The sequence below is a fragment of the Phaseolus vulgaris genome, chromosome 3 (assembly GCF_051622355.1).
Source record: "Phaseolus vulgaris cultivar YP4 chromosome 3, ASM5162235v1, whole genome shotgun sequence".
NCBI lineage: Eukaryota > Viridiplantae > Streptophyta > Magnoliopsida > Fabales > Fabaceae > Phaseolus > Phaseolus vulgaris.
In genome coordinates, this window is record NC_143500.1 from 32,866,877 (window position 1) to 32,882,652 (window position 15,776).

Here is a 15,776-nt window from a genome sequence, read left to right on the forward strand (position 1 = left end):
CATTATCTTAACATCCAGTATCCTTCCATTTAAACAGTTAACCCACAAACACCTGATCTTTGCTCCATCATGACCACTATTAATCGCGTTACGTTTTGCAAATTGTATAAATTCTTCTACTCCTCTATCGTACTCATCACTTATGCAAAGAGAATTAATTCAATTTCAATCCATTATATTCTGAAATAGTCATTCAGGTGTTTACTAATCAGTGTTCTATCTCACGCGTTTGCCGAGGGTCGAACACCCCGCACTCAATACCAACACGTATCAATTACCGATGGTAAACACCCTCGGACTCAATACAAACACAATAATTCTATTCTAAACTAACAACTAACATAATATAAATTCAAATTATAATAAATACTAAATAATATAAATTTTAAAAAAATAAAAATTATAATAAATAAAAAAACAAATTCATAACATTAAAAAAAAAAAAAAAACATCACCAACCTTATGTGTAAAGGCAACGTTGGTCAAGAGTGGCACGACGGCGGCAGCGGATGCGATGGTGGACGCAGAAGCAGCAACGGAGCAAACCAGAAGCCACAAAAGAACCCATGAAGGCAATGCAACAGTACCTCGAGTGCAAGAAACCAAACAAAGTAAGATAAAGGAAAAAGATTTGTAATAGCCGCATTTGTAAATCAAGCGCTTGATTTATGAATGCGGCTTTACATATAGTCGCACTTGTAAATGAAAGTGCTTGATTTATGAATACGGCTTTTACAAATAGCCGCATTTGTAAATGAACTTAATTTAAAAAATGTCACCGCGTTTTTAAAGACTACGTCAGATCGTAAAGGCGCACTTAATAAACAGTAGTTGTTTCTACATTTTGCACTAGTGTGAAGATAAGTACTTTTATTGTTAGATAACAACATTTGGAAAAAAGACATTGTCGTATAATTTTGTTTAGCTTTTGATTACATAATTTTGTTCTTTAATGTTTTTTTTTCTTACCTTTGTTCTACGAAAATTTATTTAATATAGGATCTAATCTCTTCTAGTATTAACACTTTAACATGATGTGAAGAACTAAAATGTTCTCAAAGAGACTATTAGAGGAAAGCAAGAGATAAAAGGAGCTCAAAAGTTAGAAAGAAAAATCATATACAAAATACCTCTAAAAAAGAAACTTCCAAAACAAAAATAACCTCTAATAATTTGTTACTTCACCTCTCACTTTCTTGTGAGAACCTTTATTTGTGTGTTGAAATGAGAAAAGAAAAAGGAGAAATCAGTTTTCATCATAGAGCATTTTTTTTAATAAAAACTTTCATCTTATGCATCACTATACAACTTGACATCTCAGCTAGGCTGACACCTCAAACAACAACAATCATTTGTCATCACATGAAAAAAAGTATTATTGAAAAAAAGAAAAAAGAAAGAAAATACAAAAATATGGGGAAACTACACCAAAATCCATATGTTAACAAAAAAGATACATATGTAGACTATATCTATTCATAAAAAGATATAAGAACAGACTAGATGGAAGCCTATTATACCAATGAAATGATTCTCTATGAATAAATCCTAAATTAGCCAAATCATCAGCACACACATTTCCTTCACGAAAAATATGAGTAACCCAAAACCTGATTTTTCCACAGTAATTAAGACAAATATTTCATCGATATGAAGCATCCATGGAACATTAGTCCTAGTAGTAAACGCATGTGAAGCCCCATCTTTTGAGCTTCCTCCATAGCATGTATAACTCCATAAAACTCATCAACCATAGCAATCTGAACTTCAAGAAACACAGAGAAAGCACCAATAAACTCTCTCATACTCCCACAGAAAATACCTCCACGAGTAGCAAGATCAAGATACCTCTAGCAGCTCCATTAATGTTAATTTTAACACAGCCTGATGAAGGAAATACTCTCATCTAATAGGAAGAGGATGAAGAACTTTACCACTGAGTTTTAATAAAATAAAATAATCACGTTGAAATCCAATATATCATTCTTCATTGAAGCTTTAGACGAATTTACTACTAGACAAATTAAATATTTAATTACCGAAATAGCCCTAAAAACTCCAATCTTATCCTGAAATCTAGCATAATTTCCCATACGCCATATCATCCAAATAGAAAAAGTTATCACAACAAGCTTAATCAATTTAACTAAAGGACTACCATCAGTCTTAATAAAAGAAAGAAGATCATCCTTATTAGAGAAATGAGAAGTAAGAAAAAATTATCGAGTCTAACTCCAAATATGCAAAGCATTAGAATATTCAAAAAATAAATGTTGAATAGATTTCTCATGCTTTTCACAAAGCGTGCACGCAAAATATATATGCAAACCTTTATTCTAAATATGCTGATATGTAGGAAGTCGTCCATGAAAAACTTTCCAGAGTATTAGAGTTTTGGAAGGAGGAATAGATGAAGACCAAATGAATTTACCCAAACTACATGGAACTCCTGATTCCAAGAAAAAAGTCTTAGCTGATTTAAGAGTAAAACGACCAGACTCATCTAGAATCCAATTAGGAATATCCTATTCCTCCCTAACTATGATATGATTAAAAAATGAGGTATCTGTTGGAAAGATAAGGGAATATTTCAATCACAACCTATCCAAAATTGAGAGACTGTATCTAAAATGCTAGCACCATTAGATAATCCTACAATATTTACTAAAGAAGTATTAATCAATTTATATGTGAAATGTTTTCGGAATATGTTCCTGGATTTTTGTAACACTTTTCTAAATTCTGAAAATCCTTTTTAGAATGCATTTTCAAATTTTGTTTCTTAAATTTTTTATTTTTTTTTTAACTTCTTTTTTGCATTTTTTTTTACGAGGTTTTGACTTTCGAATTTTATTATAGAATTTCATTGAACACAATAATTTATTTCAAATTTATTTTTCTCGAAAGTATATTTTGAATTTTCCAAATTTTCAATTCGAGAATGAAAAATAATTTTGGAAATTTCAAAAGTTGATAAGGTGCAGGTCACAGTTGGGAACGGAGAATTTGTTTTTAAATTTCCTATATTTCATATTGTCTAAGCCTTTTCTTTAGTTCCTTTATAATTTTTTTGAATGAGATTGGTTTAGTTTTTCGATTTTTTTTTTATGTTATTTATATGATGACACATTATTAATGAAATCTGATGTCATTCTAAGTAATGTCAAATAGTAATATAATAAATAATATTTTGGTATTTTTAAACCAATTTGTTTTTAATTTATTAGATGTTTATTTTAAAATATATAAAATATTGAATGGTAAAAATAAAAATCAGTTAGGATGCATGGATATTATTTAGACCATAGAAACATTATAATTTATATAAAGAGAATGGTCTTCTTTTAAATACTCCTTGTGAAACTAAATTTTTGCATTATTCTATACAGTAATTTTTAATGCACTTTTCTTGAAATATAGTACTGAAATTAGCTAATAAATTAACTTAATGCGTAGATTACGATAACTAGTTTTTGCTATGTACGTTATGAAAACAGAATTTGGTAATATAGTTCGTTATGATATTTGCCTATTTTTATTTTTGGTTAAATTATTAAATTTTTTAATTCATTAACTTCAAAAATAGAATATCTATATCAATACAATTACTTTTAATTTTTTAATATTATTATAAGTAGAATAACTTGGTGAATAAAATATGAAATGGAAAATTTTAGTTAAATTAAGTAACTAAATCGGTACAAAATCAGTGTAGACAAAACCAGAAACAAATTTATAAACTATTTTTATTTGATTTTATCAACTATTTTTTATTTAACTTTTAAAATAGTTTATATTTTTTTTAAAAAAAAATAATAAAATTTGTAATTAAACTTTTTATAACTTGAAAAGGACTTAAAAAAATAGTTTTCGGAATGCACTAAACTCTCTTTTAGAAATGATATGTAAAATTACTTTTGGGATTAGACAGAACTAATTTTAAAACAATAATTTAAAATACAAGGATCTACAATTAGCAGAATGTGGTATTAAAGGTATCACTGATTGATTCCAGCTACTTTAAATACTAAGAAAGAAATTAAAAAGTTGTTGATTTGAATATAATTAGGTTTAAATTTCTTAAATATAAGAAATTGAATTTAAGTTTTATACATAAAAAATACTCTAATAAAAATAGCTTACTATTTTTTTTTCTGGAAAAATTAATTATCCACAAATTGACTAGCTAGTAAACCTTTTCATCATTCAACACTTTCACTGAACAATTAAAAGGAGCTTAGCAGGGTTTTTTTTATTATTATTAGTGCACCATACTATTAGAGTAGTGTAGTGTGTGGTGTAGTAGTCCTAGAAAACACTTAAGACAATTTGTTCATTATCTGCAAGACTAGATCTTCAGTGTGGCCGACCATACTATCAGATTAGTGGCTCATTTAGGTCTAAATTTAGCACAAAAGAATGACAGTGATGAATAAGAGGACCTTAATGTGGCAGCTATGATTTCCTAGCTCACAATTTATATATTAGAATATATGGCATTTGGAAAACACATCATAGATATAATTCCATTTAGCAAACATCATATTATCCCCAAGTTTGTGCAGCACCATACTTTTGGATTTCATTCTAATTTCAAATTTGGCATTGAGATTGTGTACAGTTGACGAGTTACAAATAAAAATTCTTCCTATGTTACTGATGAAAATTATAAAAACCACTCCACTGCACAACAGTTTGTGCAGAGGTTTTTCAGTGGTGTTTGCAAGTTGAAAACCAAGAGAAGTTTCCCTTGGATTCAGATATGACTTCAACTGAAAAGATGGCTGGCATGAAGCAGGATTCCAAGAAAAACAAGCTGAATAATGAAATCAACAAAGCAGTACCCTTTTACAAACTTTTCTCATTTGCAGACTCTCAGGATTGTCTTCTGATGCTTGTTGGGGCAATAAGTGCTGTTGCTAATGGAATGTGTACGCCTTTACTGACTATATTTGCTGGAGATGCCATTGATGCCCTGGGAGGACATGTTGATGATAAACAAGTAGTTCATGAAGTCTCTAAGGTAATTCGTAGCCCCTCTTCCTTAAGAATCAATGCTGTGAAATATCTTTTGGATAGAAACTATGAAAATAGAGTGAGATGGAATGATTTGAAAACTTGTTAGAAAAAACAACAGAAAAAAGTTGTAGGACTGATCAGAGCAAGCATACAACCGAAAAGGAGAAAGAAGCAAAATACTGATATTAAAATAAGCTTCTTATTAGCCTATAACTGTTTTTTTTTAACACAAACTACCAACTTTACAAGCAAAAAGAAACTACAGAGACAAAATATTTTAACAAGAACTGGAAAATCTCAATTTCAAACATAACATGAATACCTGCACAACCGCATGAAACTGTAGAAAATAAAAGGGCACAACTTGGATTTGAAATTCTCCTTATTTTTATGTCATGACCTTTCAAGTTTGGTTTCATCCTCAGGTGTCTCTGAAGCTTGCATCCATAGGCACAGTTGCCTTTTTAGCATCATTCTTGCGTAAGCATGCCAAATTCTCGGCTGATTATGCTTAGTGTATAACTAGAAATATATATTTGCTTAATCTAAATATAACAGGTGTTCCTCGATGACACATGACATGCTGCAATCTTCCAGAGGTGTCTTGCTGGGTGATCACTGGGGAGAGACAAGCAGCAAGAATAAGAGGCTTATACCTCAAAGCAATTTTGAGGCAAGATATCAGCTTCTTTGACCAGGAAACCAACAGTGGAGAGGTTGTTGGAAGGATGTCAGGTGACACAGTTCTTATTCAAGAAGCCATGGGAGAGAAGGTATTGATGGACCACTCTCCAAATCCAAATCAATACAATTTCATCAAACTATTGTTAGAGTTAACTTTTACGTTCTCTTTTTGGGTGATATCTCAGTTAGGAAAGTTCATACAAAATGTGTCAAGTTTTCTAGGAGCCATAGCCTTAGCCTTCACCAAGGGTTGGCTTCTGAGCCTTGTCCTTCTATCTTCTGTTCCTCTTCTTGTCCTCTCCGGTTCCATGATGAGCTTAGCTTTTGCAAAGATGGCATCTCGAGGACAAGAAGCTTATTCTGAAGCAGCAACTGTTGTGGAGCAGACAATTGGATCAATTCGAACTGTATGCTCACATTCAGAATGCACTTTATTTTTCTTTTATTTTCCTGGCTACAAGAGAGTAGTACATGCATTCTTCCCTTGCAGGTTGCGTCATTTACAGGTGAGAAGCAAGCTATAGCTCAATACAATCAATACTTAACTAAATCTTACAGAATTGCAGTGCAAGAGGGCGTGGTTAGTGGTTTTGGCTTGGGTTCAAATCAACTATTTTCGATCTGCACTTTTGCTTTGGCAATATGGTTTGGAGGGAAGATGGTACTAGAGAAAGGTTACACAGGAGGACAAGTCATTGGTGTATTTTGGGCAATAATGTCTGGTTGTTTGTACGTAGCTTCTCTGCTTTACCATCTATATTGTGGATGCATGAATCTATATCTTTCAACCTCTGTTCCAAGCTTGGCTGGCAAATATGATACATTTTTCTGGAATAATTTTATGTTGCAGGCGTCTGGGGCAGGCATCTCCAAGCTTAAAAGCTTTTTCCGCAGGAAAAGCTGCTGCCTTTAAAATGTTTGAAACAATAAAACGGCAGCCAGATATTGATGCTTATGACACAGACGGTCAACAGGTAGATGATATTTCGGGAGATATAGAACTTAGGGAGGTTTGCTTTTGTTATCCTTCAAGGCCAGATGAATTGATATTCAATGGATTTTCCATTTCAATATCAAGTGGCACTACTGCAGCTTTGGTTGGGAAAAGTGGAAGTGGGAAATCAACAGTTATTAGTTTGATTGAGAGATTTTATGATCCACTAGCCGGTGAAGTTCTCATTGACGGCATCAACCTCAGAGAATTTCAACTGAAATGGATCAGACAGAAAATAGGCCTTGTCAGCCAGGAACCAGTCCTTTTTACTGGTAGCATTAAAGAAAATATTGGCTATGGTAAGGATTGGGCAACAGATGAAGAAGTCAGAGCTGCAGCTGAACTTGCTAATGCTATTAACTTCATAGATGAATTTCCACATGTGAGCTCACAATTCATCTTTCATGTCTTTAAAATCTGATGTGTTCATTAGAGGCATGTTTATCTCATTATTTTTGCAAAATTATGAGTTTATTTAGGGGCTTGACACAATGGTCGGTGAGCATGGAACTCAGCTCTCTGGAGGTCAAAAACAAAAAATATCTATAGCAAGAGCAATTCTGAAAGATCCAAGAATTCTTCTCCTTGATGAAGCCACAAGTGCTCTTGATGTAGAATCAGAGAGAGTGGTGCAAGAGACACTAGACAGAGTTATGATCAACCGAACAACTGTCATTGTAGCCCATCGCTTATGCACAATCAGGAATGCTGATATGATTGCAGTTATTCATCAAGGACAACTACAAGAAAAAGGTATGCATGTTAATATATACTCTGTTGCCACAGAAGTGAAACTCAGTATAACAATCTGCTTTCAAGTCATCCTCTCTCCACACATATGTCATCATCTTCAATTTCCTTGACATGTACACACGCTTCTCTCTTATATATTTTTCAACTGATTAGGTTCATATGCTGAACTTACTAAAGATCCTGATGGAGCTTTTAGCCAGCTCATTAAACTGCAAGAAATTAGAAGGGACTCAAAACAGCATGATGCAAAGGACACAGGCCAGCAAGAAAACTTCATCGATTATTTCCCTCTATCTTTAAGCCCAGGATCATCTGGAAGAGGAAATAACAGTCAGCAGTCGTTCAGAATGTCAAATGCCATGCCTATCACACTAGGTCTCTTTGAAACATCAGAAGAAGGGCCTGAAGTTCTTCCTTCAGCAGCTTTGCATAAGCCTCAAGAAGTTTCATTTGTCCGCATTGCTTATCTTAACAAACCTGAAATCCCAGTGTTACTCATGGGGACTCTAGCAGCAGCAGCAACTGGCGCAGTACAACCCACGATAGGGCTTCTTATTTCCCACATGATAAATACGTTCTTTGAGCCGGCAGATGAACTCCGTAAAGACTCAAAGTTTTGGTCATTAATATTTGTTGCCATTAGTGTGGGTGCCTTCATATTTATTCCATTAAGGTCCTACTTCTTTGGTGTAGCTGGTTCTAAGTTGATAAAAAGGATCCGGTTAATGTGTTTTGAGAAAATAATTCACATGGAAATAGGCTGGTTTGATAAAGCTGAAAATTCAAGTGGAGTACTTGGAGCAAGGCTTTCAACTGATGCAGCTTCCATTCGAACTTTGGTTGGGGATGCTCTTGGTTTGTTGGTTCAAGATATCGCCACAGCATTCACAGCCTTGGTAATTGCCTTTGAGGCAAACTGGCAGCTTTCTCTAATCTTTCTAGTTTTGGTACCTCTAGTATTACTAAATGGATATGTACAAATGAAGTCAGTGCAAGGTTTCAGCACAGATGCAAAGGTTTGCACCTTATATCAAACTATCTATTACTTAACACAGAACCTTACGAAAACATCTAAATTTAGACATAGATAGTGGGAAAAGGGTGAAGGGAAACTTCAGATGAAAATATCTAAATTTCAGACATACTTACCCGAGTGCCTATACCCAAAGGTAAATCCAATAGAAGGGTTTTGTTTTTTTATCATGTTGGTGTATCTTGCATTATGTTTTCTCAATATACCCAAAATAACTACTTCACAGAGACGAATCAACCTTGATTCAATTGTGATCTCAATACTTCAACATCTTTGTGTATACTTAGTCTGTTTCCATATTTAATTATTGCTATTTATTAATTTGTTTGACCAATATTTGTTCCACAGAAACTATATGAGGAAGCAAGTCAAGTAGCAAATGATGCAGTAGGGAATATGAGAACAGTTGCCGCCTTCTGTGCTGAAGAGAAGGTGATGGCGTTATACCAGAAGAAATGTTTAGGACCAATCCAGACAAGTATAAGGCTAGGTTTAATCTGCGGAGCAGGCTTTGGTTTATCAATCTTCTTTGTGTACGCTGTTAATGCATGCGGTTTTTATGTTGGGGCAAGACTAATTGAGAATGGCAAAGCATCATTCTCAGATTTTTTCCGTGTGAGTTATTTTCCTGTGTTCCTATCCTTATGACAATCTCAGGTTTAAAGCTTTTTAAATAAAAAAACATAGACAATTGAATAGCCAAGTTCATCGTATTCTTCTAGCAGTGAAAAATGAATTTCGTAATTTTCAGGTATTTTATGTTATCATAATGGCAGCCATAGCAATGTCACAATCTGGCTTCGTGACCCCAGCTGCCAGTAAAGCGAAATGTTCTGTTGCTTCTATATTTGCTATTCTTGATCAGAAATCAAGAATAGATCCCGGTGATGAATCTAGAATGACATTACAAGAAGTGAAGGGAGAGATTGAGTTCCACCATGTCACTTTCAAGTATCCAACCAGGACTAATGCTTTTGTATTCAAGGATCTTTCCTTGACTATTCATGCAGGAGAGGTAAGTAGCCACATTACTTAATGGTTTGATGCTTAAATAGGAACACATGATTCTTTCAGACAAACTTTCTTAATGGAGAATCTAAGAGTTTGGTTACTTTGATGGAAAGCAGACAGTTGCTCTAGTAGGTAAAAGTGGAAGTGGAAAGTCAACAATACTCTCATTGCTACAAAGATTTTATGACCCAGATTCAGGCCAGATTACTCTGGATGGAACAGAAGTCCACAAGCTACAACTTAAATGGTTTAGGCAGCAGATGGGGCTGGTGAACCAGGAGCCTGTGTTGTTTAATGACACCATTCGAGCCAATATTGCATACGGAAAAGGTGGTGATGCAACAGAAGCTGAAATTATAGCTGCAGCAGAACTGGCAAATGCACACAAGTTCATTAGCAGTTTGCAGCAGGTAACTTACACACTTTCAACAAAAAACTTATATGGTACCATTTTGAATAACTAGCTATCTAAACACCATATGTATAAATATACAGGGATATGATACATTAGTGGGGGTGAGAGGGATTCAACTATCCGGAGGACAGAAGCAAAGGGTGGCCATTGCAAGATCCATAGTAAAGAGTCCAAAAATATTACTGCTAGATGAAGCCACCAGTGCACTTGATGCTGAGTCTGAAAGAATGGTTCAGGATGCACTTGACAGAGTGAGAGTGGATAGAACCACAATTGTGGTGGCTCACAGGCTATCCACCATAAAGGATGCAGATTCAATTGCAGTGGTTGAACATGGAGTGATTGCAGAGAAAGGAAAGCATGACACTTTACTTAACAAAGGTGGTACATATGCTTCCTTAGTAGCACTGCATTCTTCATAAACCCTCCTAGTTCATTGCATCAGTCATTCGGTGGTTTCTTAATCTCTTCTTTAAGGCATTATTCCTGTATAATGAATATACACTTATAATCCATTATAATATTGTGGTTACACATCTTTTCATCATATTGGTGGAGGAGTTCCAAGTGTACAGATAACACCCACAAGCATCATATTCTGCTGAACTATTATTGAAGACTTGAAGATTAAATGCTATATCACAACTATCAAATTAACCTTTTTCAGCAAAAAGCTGAATCAACCCTAGCCTCCACACCGTTCCAACCACAATGAATGAATGGAAAAACAAATTGTCAAACTTCACGATAACTCTTTTTGGATTTATGTTAATGATCTCACTAAGTTTGTGCTTCCTGTTATTAGGAATTTAATTGTATTTTGTTGAATTTAATATGCATTAGAATCTCTTATTTAGAAAAAGTTAAAAAATAATAAGTAAGAAGACTTAAAAGTTAATTATAAATTTTAAATTGAAAATAATTATATATTTCTCTCTTCTAACCTTCAATGTTATAACATTTCAAAGGTTTATAAGAAAATAATTAAATAAAAATTAATTTTAAAAATAAAAATATCTATTATAATATCAATTAAATTAGATATTATTTTATAAATTAAAAAATTATTGATATTTATAGTAATCTTTACTATTAATAAAAAATTTTAAATTATAATTTTTAAATTGATATGTAATTAGCTAATTGGTATCTATACCAAAATTCTAGTTAACAAATTTAGATTTGGAAGTAGTTTATTTTTAAAATCTTAATAATTAATTAGATATTTTTTTTTATTTTTAAAACCTTAATAATTAATTATATATTTTTATAAATAAATTTATAATTTTTTATTAATAATAGAAATTATTTAAAATATTAATAATTTTTTTAGTTTATAAAATAATATCTAATTTAGTGTAATTAATTATTATTTATCTTCAAAATTAGTTTATATTTAATTATTTTTTTTGGTGTGACTTGATCAGAACTTGTTAATCATTAGTGCACCATACATTTCAAAATAAAGATGCTAATTTGAGTATCTCCATTTTACAATTTGTAAATATGTTTTTTTCTTTTTTTTCTTTGAATGTAAATAATTTCTTGTTTTGTTTTCATATATTCATAAAAATGGAACTTGTTAATCATTAGTGCACCATGCATTTCAAAATAAAGATGCTAATTTGAGTATCTCCATTTTACAATTTTTAGATATGTTTTTTTCTTCTTTTTTTCTTTGAATGTAAATAATTTCTTGTTTTGTTTTCATATATTCATAAAAATGAAAGTATGGCAGCGACTGCATTAATTAGGTTTTCTTAAATAAAGTTTATAGCTAAGATGAGTTTTTTAAAAAATATTTATGAAAAAAGAAAATAAAACATTAATTAATATATTAATGAAACTTTGAGTGGAAGTTAAAATATATTTATCCACTTTATTTTCCAAGGCTAAAAAAACTAAGAATAACGACATTTAAAAAAAACCTCTCGTAACAAAAAAGTGTGTATTTTTGTAATTTTTTTAATTTTTGATGAGAAATAACGACGGTTACTCTATTGAACCGTCGCTATAAAACTGAATACAAATAAAAAAAACCTCAGTCTGTGCTCGAACTCACTCTTTTTCTCCCTCGCGTGCACTATCTTCTGCACGTCGCACTCTTCTTCTCCATTGAGTGCCACTTGCGACTCCATGTCATCGTCAGCGTGCCTTTAGCTCTCCTCTCTCTCTGCAAACCCTCTGAGCTTCCACCCCACACCCTCGCGATGCCAACCATCCAAGCTCTCCAAGCCCTGCGCCGCTAGCGTCTTCCTCTCTCCTTCACGCATCTTCTTCTCTCCTACCCCCTGCGTCGTTGTCCAACGTCACTGGTGGTTGCTGCATCTCTCCTCTGCGAGCAAATTGCTACCTTTGCTGTCAACCCTTCACGTTGGCAGCACCTTTGCACGTCGGCAACACCTAAAACCTAAACCATTATAGAAGGTTAGTTAGTTTTTTTAAATTTTTTTAATTAATTTTATAATAAATATTTGCATGTATCTATGTGTTGATTAGTTAGTAGTTTAGAGTTTGTGGGAACTTGATTTATTGGATATTTCATGGAGGAGTCCTGACATTGAAGAGAAGAGTGATATATTTGGAGTTGGCAAAAATTAGTGTGAAAAAACTTCAAACGGTCATAACTTTTGACAAAGAAGACAGATGGAGACGTGTAAAAAATGAAAGTTGCACGAAACAAGTTAACGAATTACATGGCCAATGTTCGTAGGGGATTGGAGTCAACCAAAATTCCGAAAATCCACCATTTACTATTATTTTTTTTATTTATAAGTATTATTTAGGTAATTTTGAAGTATTTTAAGGTTTTAGTTCCCATCACTTGGCAGAAAATTCTAAAATTTTGCATGATTTTTCCTACTATAAATTAGAGATTTATCAAACCATTATGATTATATTACATTCATAAATTTATTACTTACTCATACATTACATAATGTTACGTGTTCTAACATGAATTATTAGAATGAAATGAATTATAGAACTTTTTGTAAAATGTTATATGTATTAAGTTATTGTATGTAGACTTTCATATTTAAATTATGATATTACATGCATTATTGTTTTGGAAATTTTATATTTTATGCATGATTAGAGTATATATATAATATTAAAATATTTTTAAAAAATACATTTATAACGATGGTTCCCATGAAGATTCCATCTAGGAACCATCTTTAATAGCATGTTTTTAGGGTTATAACGATGGTTCTCACTGGAATCGTTGTTAAAAATACATTTTTTTTATTTAGTTCATTTATTTGGTTGAATAACGACAATTTTTACACATGTCGCTAATGTGGTTTTATAACGATGATTCTAGAACTGTCGTTATAAACAATTGAGTTATAACAACACATGCAATAACGACCTTTTTAACCGTCGTTAAAACACTTTTCTGTATTAGTGTTCTTATCTCTTATCTAACTTTTTCTAAAACTGAAGTGAATATTAATCATCAATTAATTTTAATGAAATTTGATTAATTTTACAGCTTTATTTATTTATCTATAAATACGTATGTGTAAATTTAGTTAAATTAAGGTTTCCATGTCTAGATTGAGAACCATTTAACTATAACTAAAATTTATTTTTTATTAATTTACACTAGAAATTTATTAAATAAAAACCAATTTTAGATACAAAAAGTAATTAGTTTTTATATTAACTACCTTTTATTCTATTAATTCATTGCTGGTAAAAAAAACTAAATTAGATTTTATTTTAGAAACAAAAAAAGTTATTGGTATCTAAATTAGTTTCTATTATTGATAAATAGTTTTTAAATTTATATCTAATTAGCTACCAAATATTTGTATTCAAAAACTTTAGTAGCTAACTAGATACCAATTTAGAAACTATTTGAAACTAATTTAGATACCAATAATATTTTTAATGTATAATATAATATCTAATTTAATAAATATAACAACTAATTTTTTTTTTCTAAAATTGGTTTCTATTTAATGATTTTGTAGTGTTATTGGGATACTTTCATTTGGAGTTTGTCTAAACAAGTTCGTGCATAAAGGATATTAGAAGACAATTATTATATTTTTAATATAGATGTATATAGAAAGTGTATCAATGTATAATATACATGGTAAAAATAAGATAATAGTTTGGTGTAATTGTTGATAGATAGGCAATAGCGAATTATATGGAACATATCTCTTCAATTTGATTGTATATAAACAGTAGGCATGCATAGTATTTGATATGGTATCAGAGCACCGTTTTTGGTGACTCTACAAAATTTTCTTTCGTCTTTTTTTTTATAGCCATGTCTGCCGAAAACTCTGAAGACGCAGTTACAGATACATCAAATTTATTCTACGTACATCATTCAGATAAACCTGGACACCTATTTATCCCAGAGAAGTTGAATGACTTAAACTACCCAATGTGGAGCAAATCAATGACTCATGCAATTTTTCAAATACAGAAAGTCATTGCCACAATTACTCAAGGTACGATGTTTGTTTCACCATATTACATAAAAATCAAGAGCCTTTAGGATGAGTTAGACACATATCGCTCATCCTCGCCTTGTAATCAAATGAAAGCACACAATGACGAGAAGGAAGAAGACTGTTTAATGCAATTTCTTAAGGGTCTCAATGACACCTAAAAAGGTGTATGATCTAATACTTCGAGGATGATCTCTCTCTTGTCTAACATTAAACATGCATATTCATTAATTATACAGGAAAAGACACAACAACAATTGTCAATGATTACTTCGGGTAACCATGATGTTTACACAAATGCAACAAGTTTCCTCATGAACTTTAATACTTCAGTAAATCTTGTCTTCACAGAACCATGGATTTTGGATAGTGGGGCAACTGATCATATTGTTTCAAATCCAGAATTATTTATTAATTCCACTCCATCACTAGTTCCTTTGGTAAACCTTGCTACAGGCGCAATAGCCCTAATCACATCCAAATGGACCATCCAATTTAATAGGTATATCAAATTAAAGCATGCTTTATGTGTCCCTTTTTTTCGTTTAAATCTTATTTCAACAAGTAAACTCACTAAAGCTCTAAATTGTTTTATTGTCTTAATTCCAAATGGTTGTATCCTACAAGATCCGGCTACGAGGAGGACAATTGGCTCGGGTGAACAGCGAGGTGGTCTTTATTACATGAAACCTTTAAAAAAATTGTCTCTTTTCATGTTTCCAGCAACACGAATCTCTGGCATATGAGATTTGGTCATTCGTCTTCATCCCGTTTAAAATTGGCATCTTTATTATTTTCTTTCAATATGTCTGCTCATAATAATTGCAATATTTGTCTCATTGCTAAACAAATAAGATGGCCTTTTACTTCTAGTGCAATAAACACACAACATCCATTTGATTTGTTACATTGCGATATTTGGGGTCCTCATAAGTCACTTACTTATTCAAATGCACGTTTTTTTTAACCAGTATCGATGATTTCACTAGATGCACTTGGGTTTTTTTTTTATGCAACACAAATCAGATACTCAACGTCTATTACAATCTTTCTTCATGTTTGCATATACACAATTTCACATTTGTGTTAAAGTCGTTCAAACAGATAATGGTACAAAATTTCTTTCCATGCGTCAATTTTTCTTGATCACGACATTGAATGCCAACGTACATGTGTCTATACCCTCAACAAAACGGGGTGGTTGAGCACAAACATTGTCATATCCTCACAATTGCACGATCTTTTCTTTATCAGCTAATTTACCTATTTGTTTTTGGGGAAATTGTGTTTTAATTGCGATTTACCTCATTAACAACTTACCTTCCCCCATTCTTTTAGATAAAACACCCTTTCAACTATTATACAACCAAGTTCCATATGTTACACATTTACGTA

At 32.1% G+C, this 15,776-nt stretch overlaps 1 protein-coding gene across 1 annotated transcript; it reads left to right on the forward strand.

Moving 5' to 3' along the window:
- Positions 1–4,564: 4,564 nt before the first annotated feature.
- On the forward strand, positions 4,565–10,456 carry LOC137807092 (ABC transporter B family member 11). Its single transcript, XM_068607542.2, has 12 exons — positions 4,565–5,023; positions 5,445–5,499; positions 5,617–5,792; positions 5,889–6,110; positions 6,194–6,432; positions 6,554–7,079; positions 7,177–7,450; positions 7,604–8,466; positions 8,832–9,098; positions 9,235–9,498; positions 9,611–9,904; positions 9,990–10,456. The coding sequence occupies exons 1-12, from the start codon at positions 4,763–4,765 to the stop codon at positions 10,329–10,331; spliced, it is 3,783 nt and encodes a 1,260-aa protein (XP_068463643.2). The 5' UTR covers positions 4,565–4,762; the 3' UTR covers positions 10,332–10,456.
- Positions 10,457–15,776: the final 5,320 nt, after the last annotated feature.

Coding starts and splice junctions, on each gene's coding strand:
- LOC137807092 (XM_068607542.2), top strand. CDS start 4,763: ATGACTTCAACTGAAAAGATGGCTGGCATGAAGCAGGATTCCAAGAAA. Junction 5,793..5,888: donor AAGAAGCCATGGGAGAGAAG/GTATTGATGGAC, acceptor GTGATATCTCAG/TTAGGAAAGTTCATACAAAA. Junction 6,433..6,553: donor GCAATAATGTCTGGTTGTTT/GTACGTAGCTTC, acceptor TTTATGTTGCAG/GCGTCTGGGGCAGGCATCTC.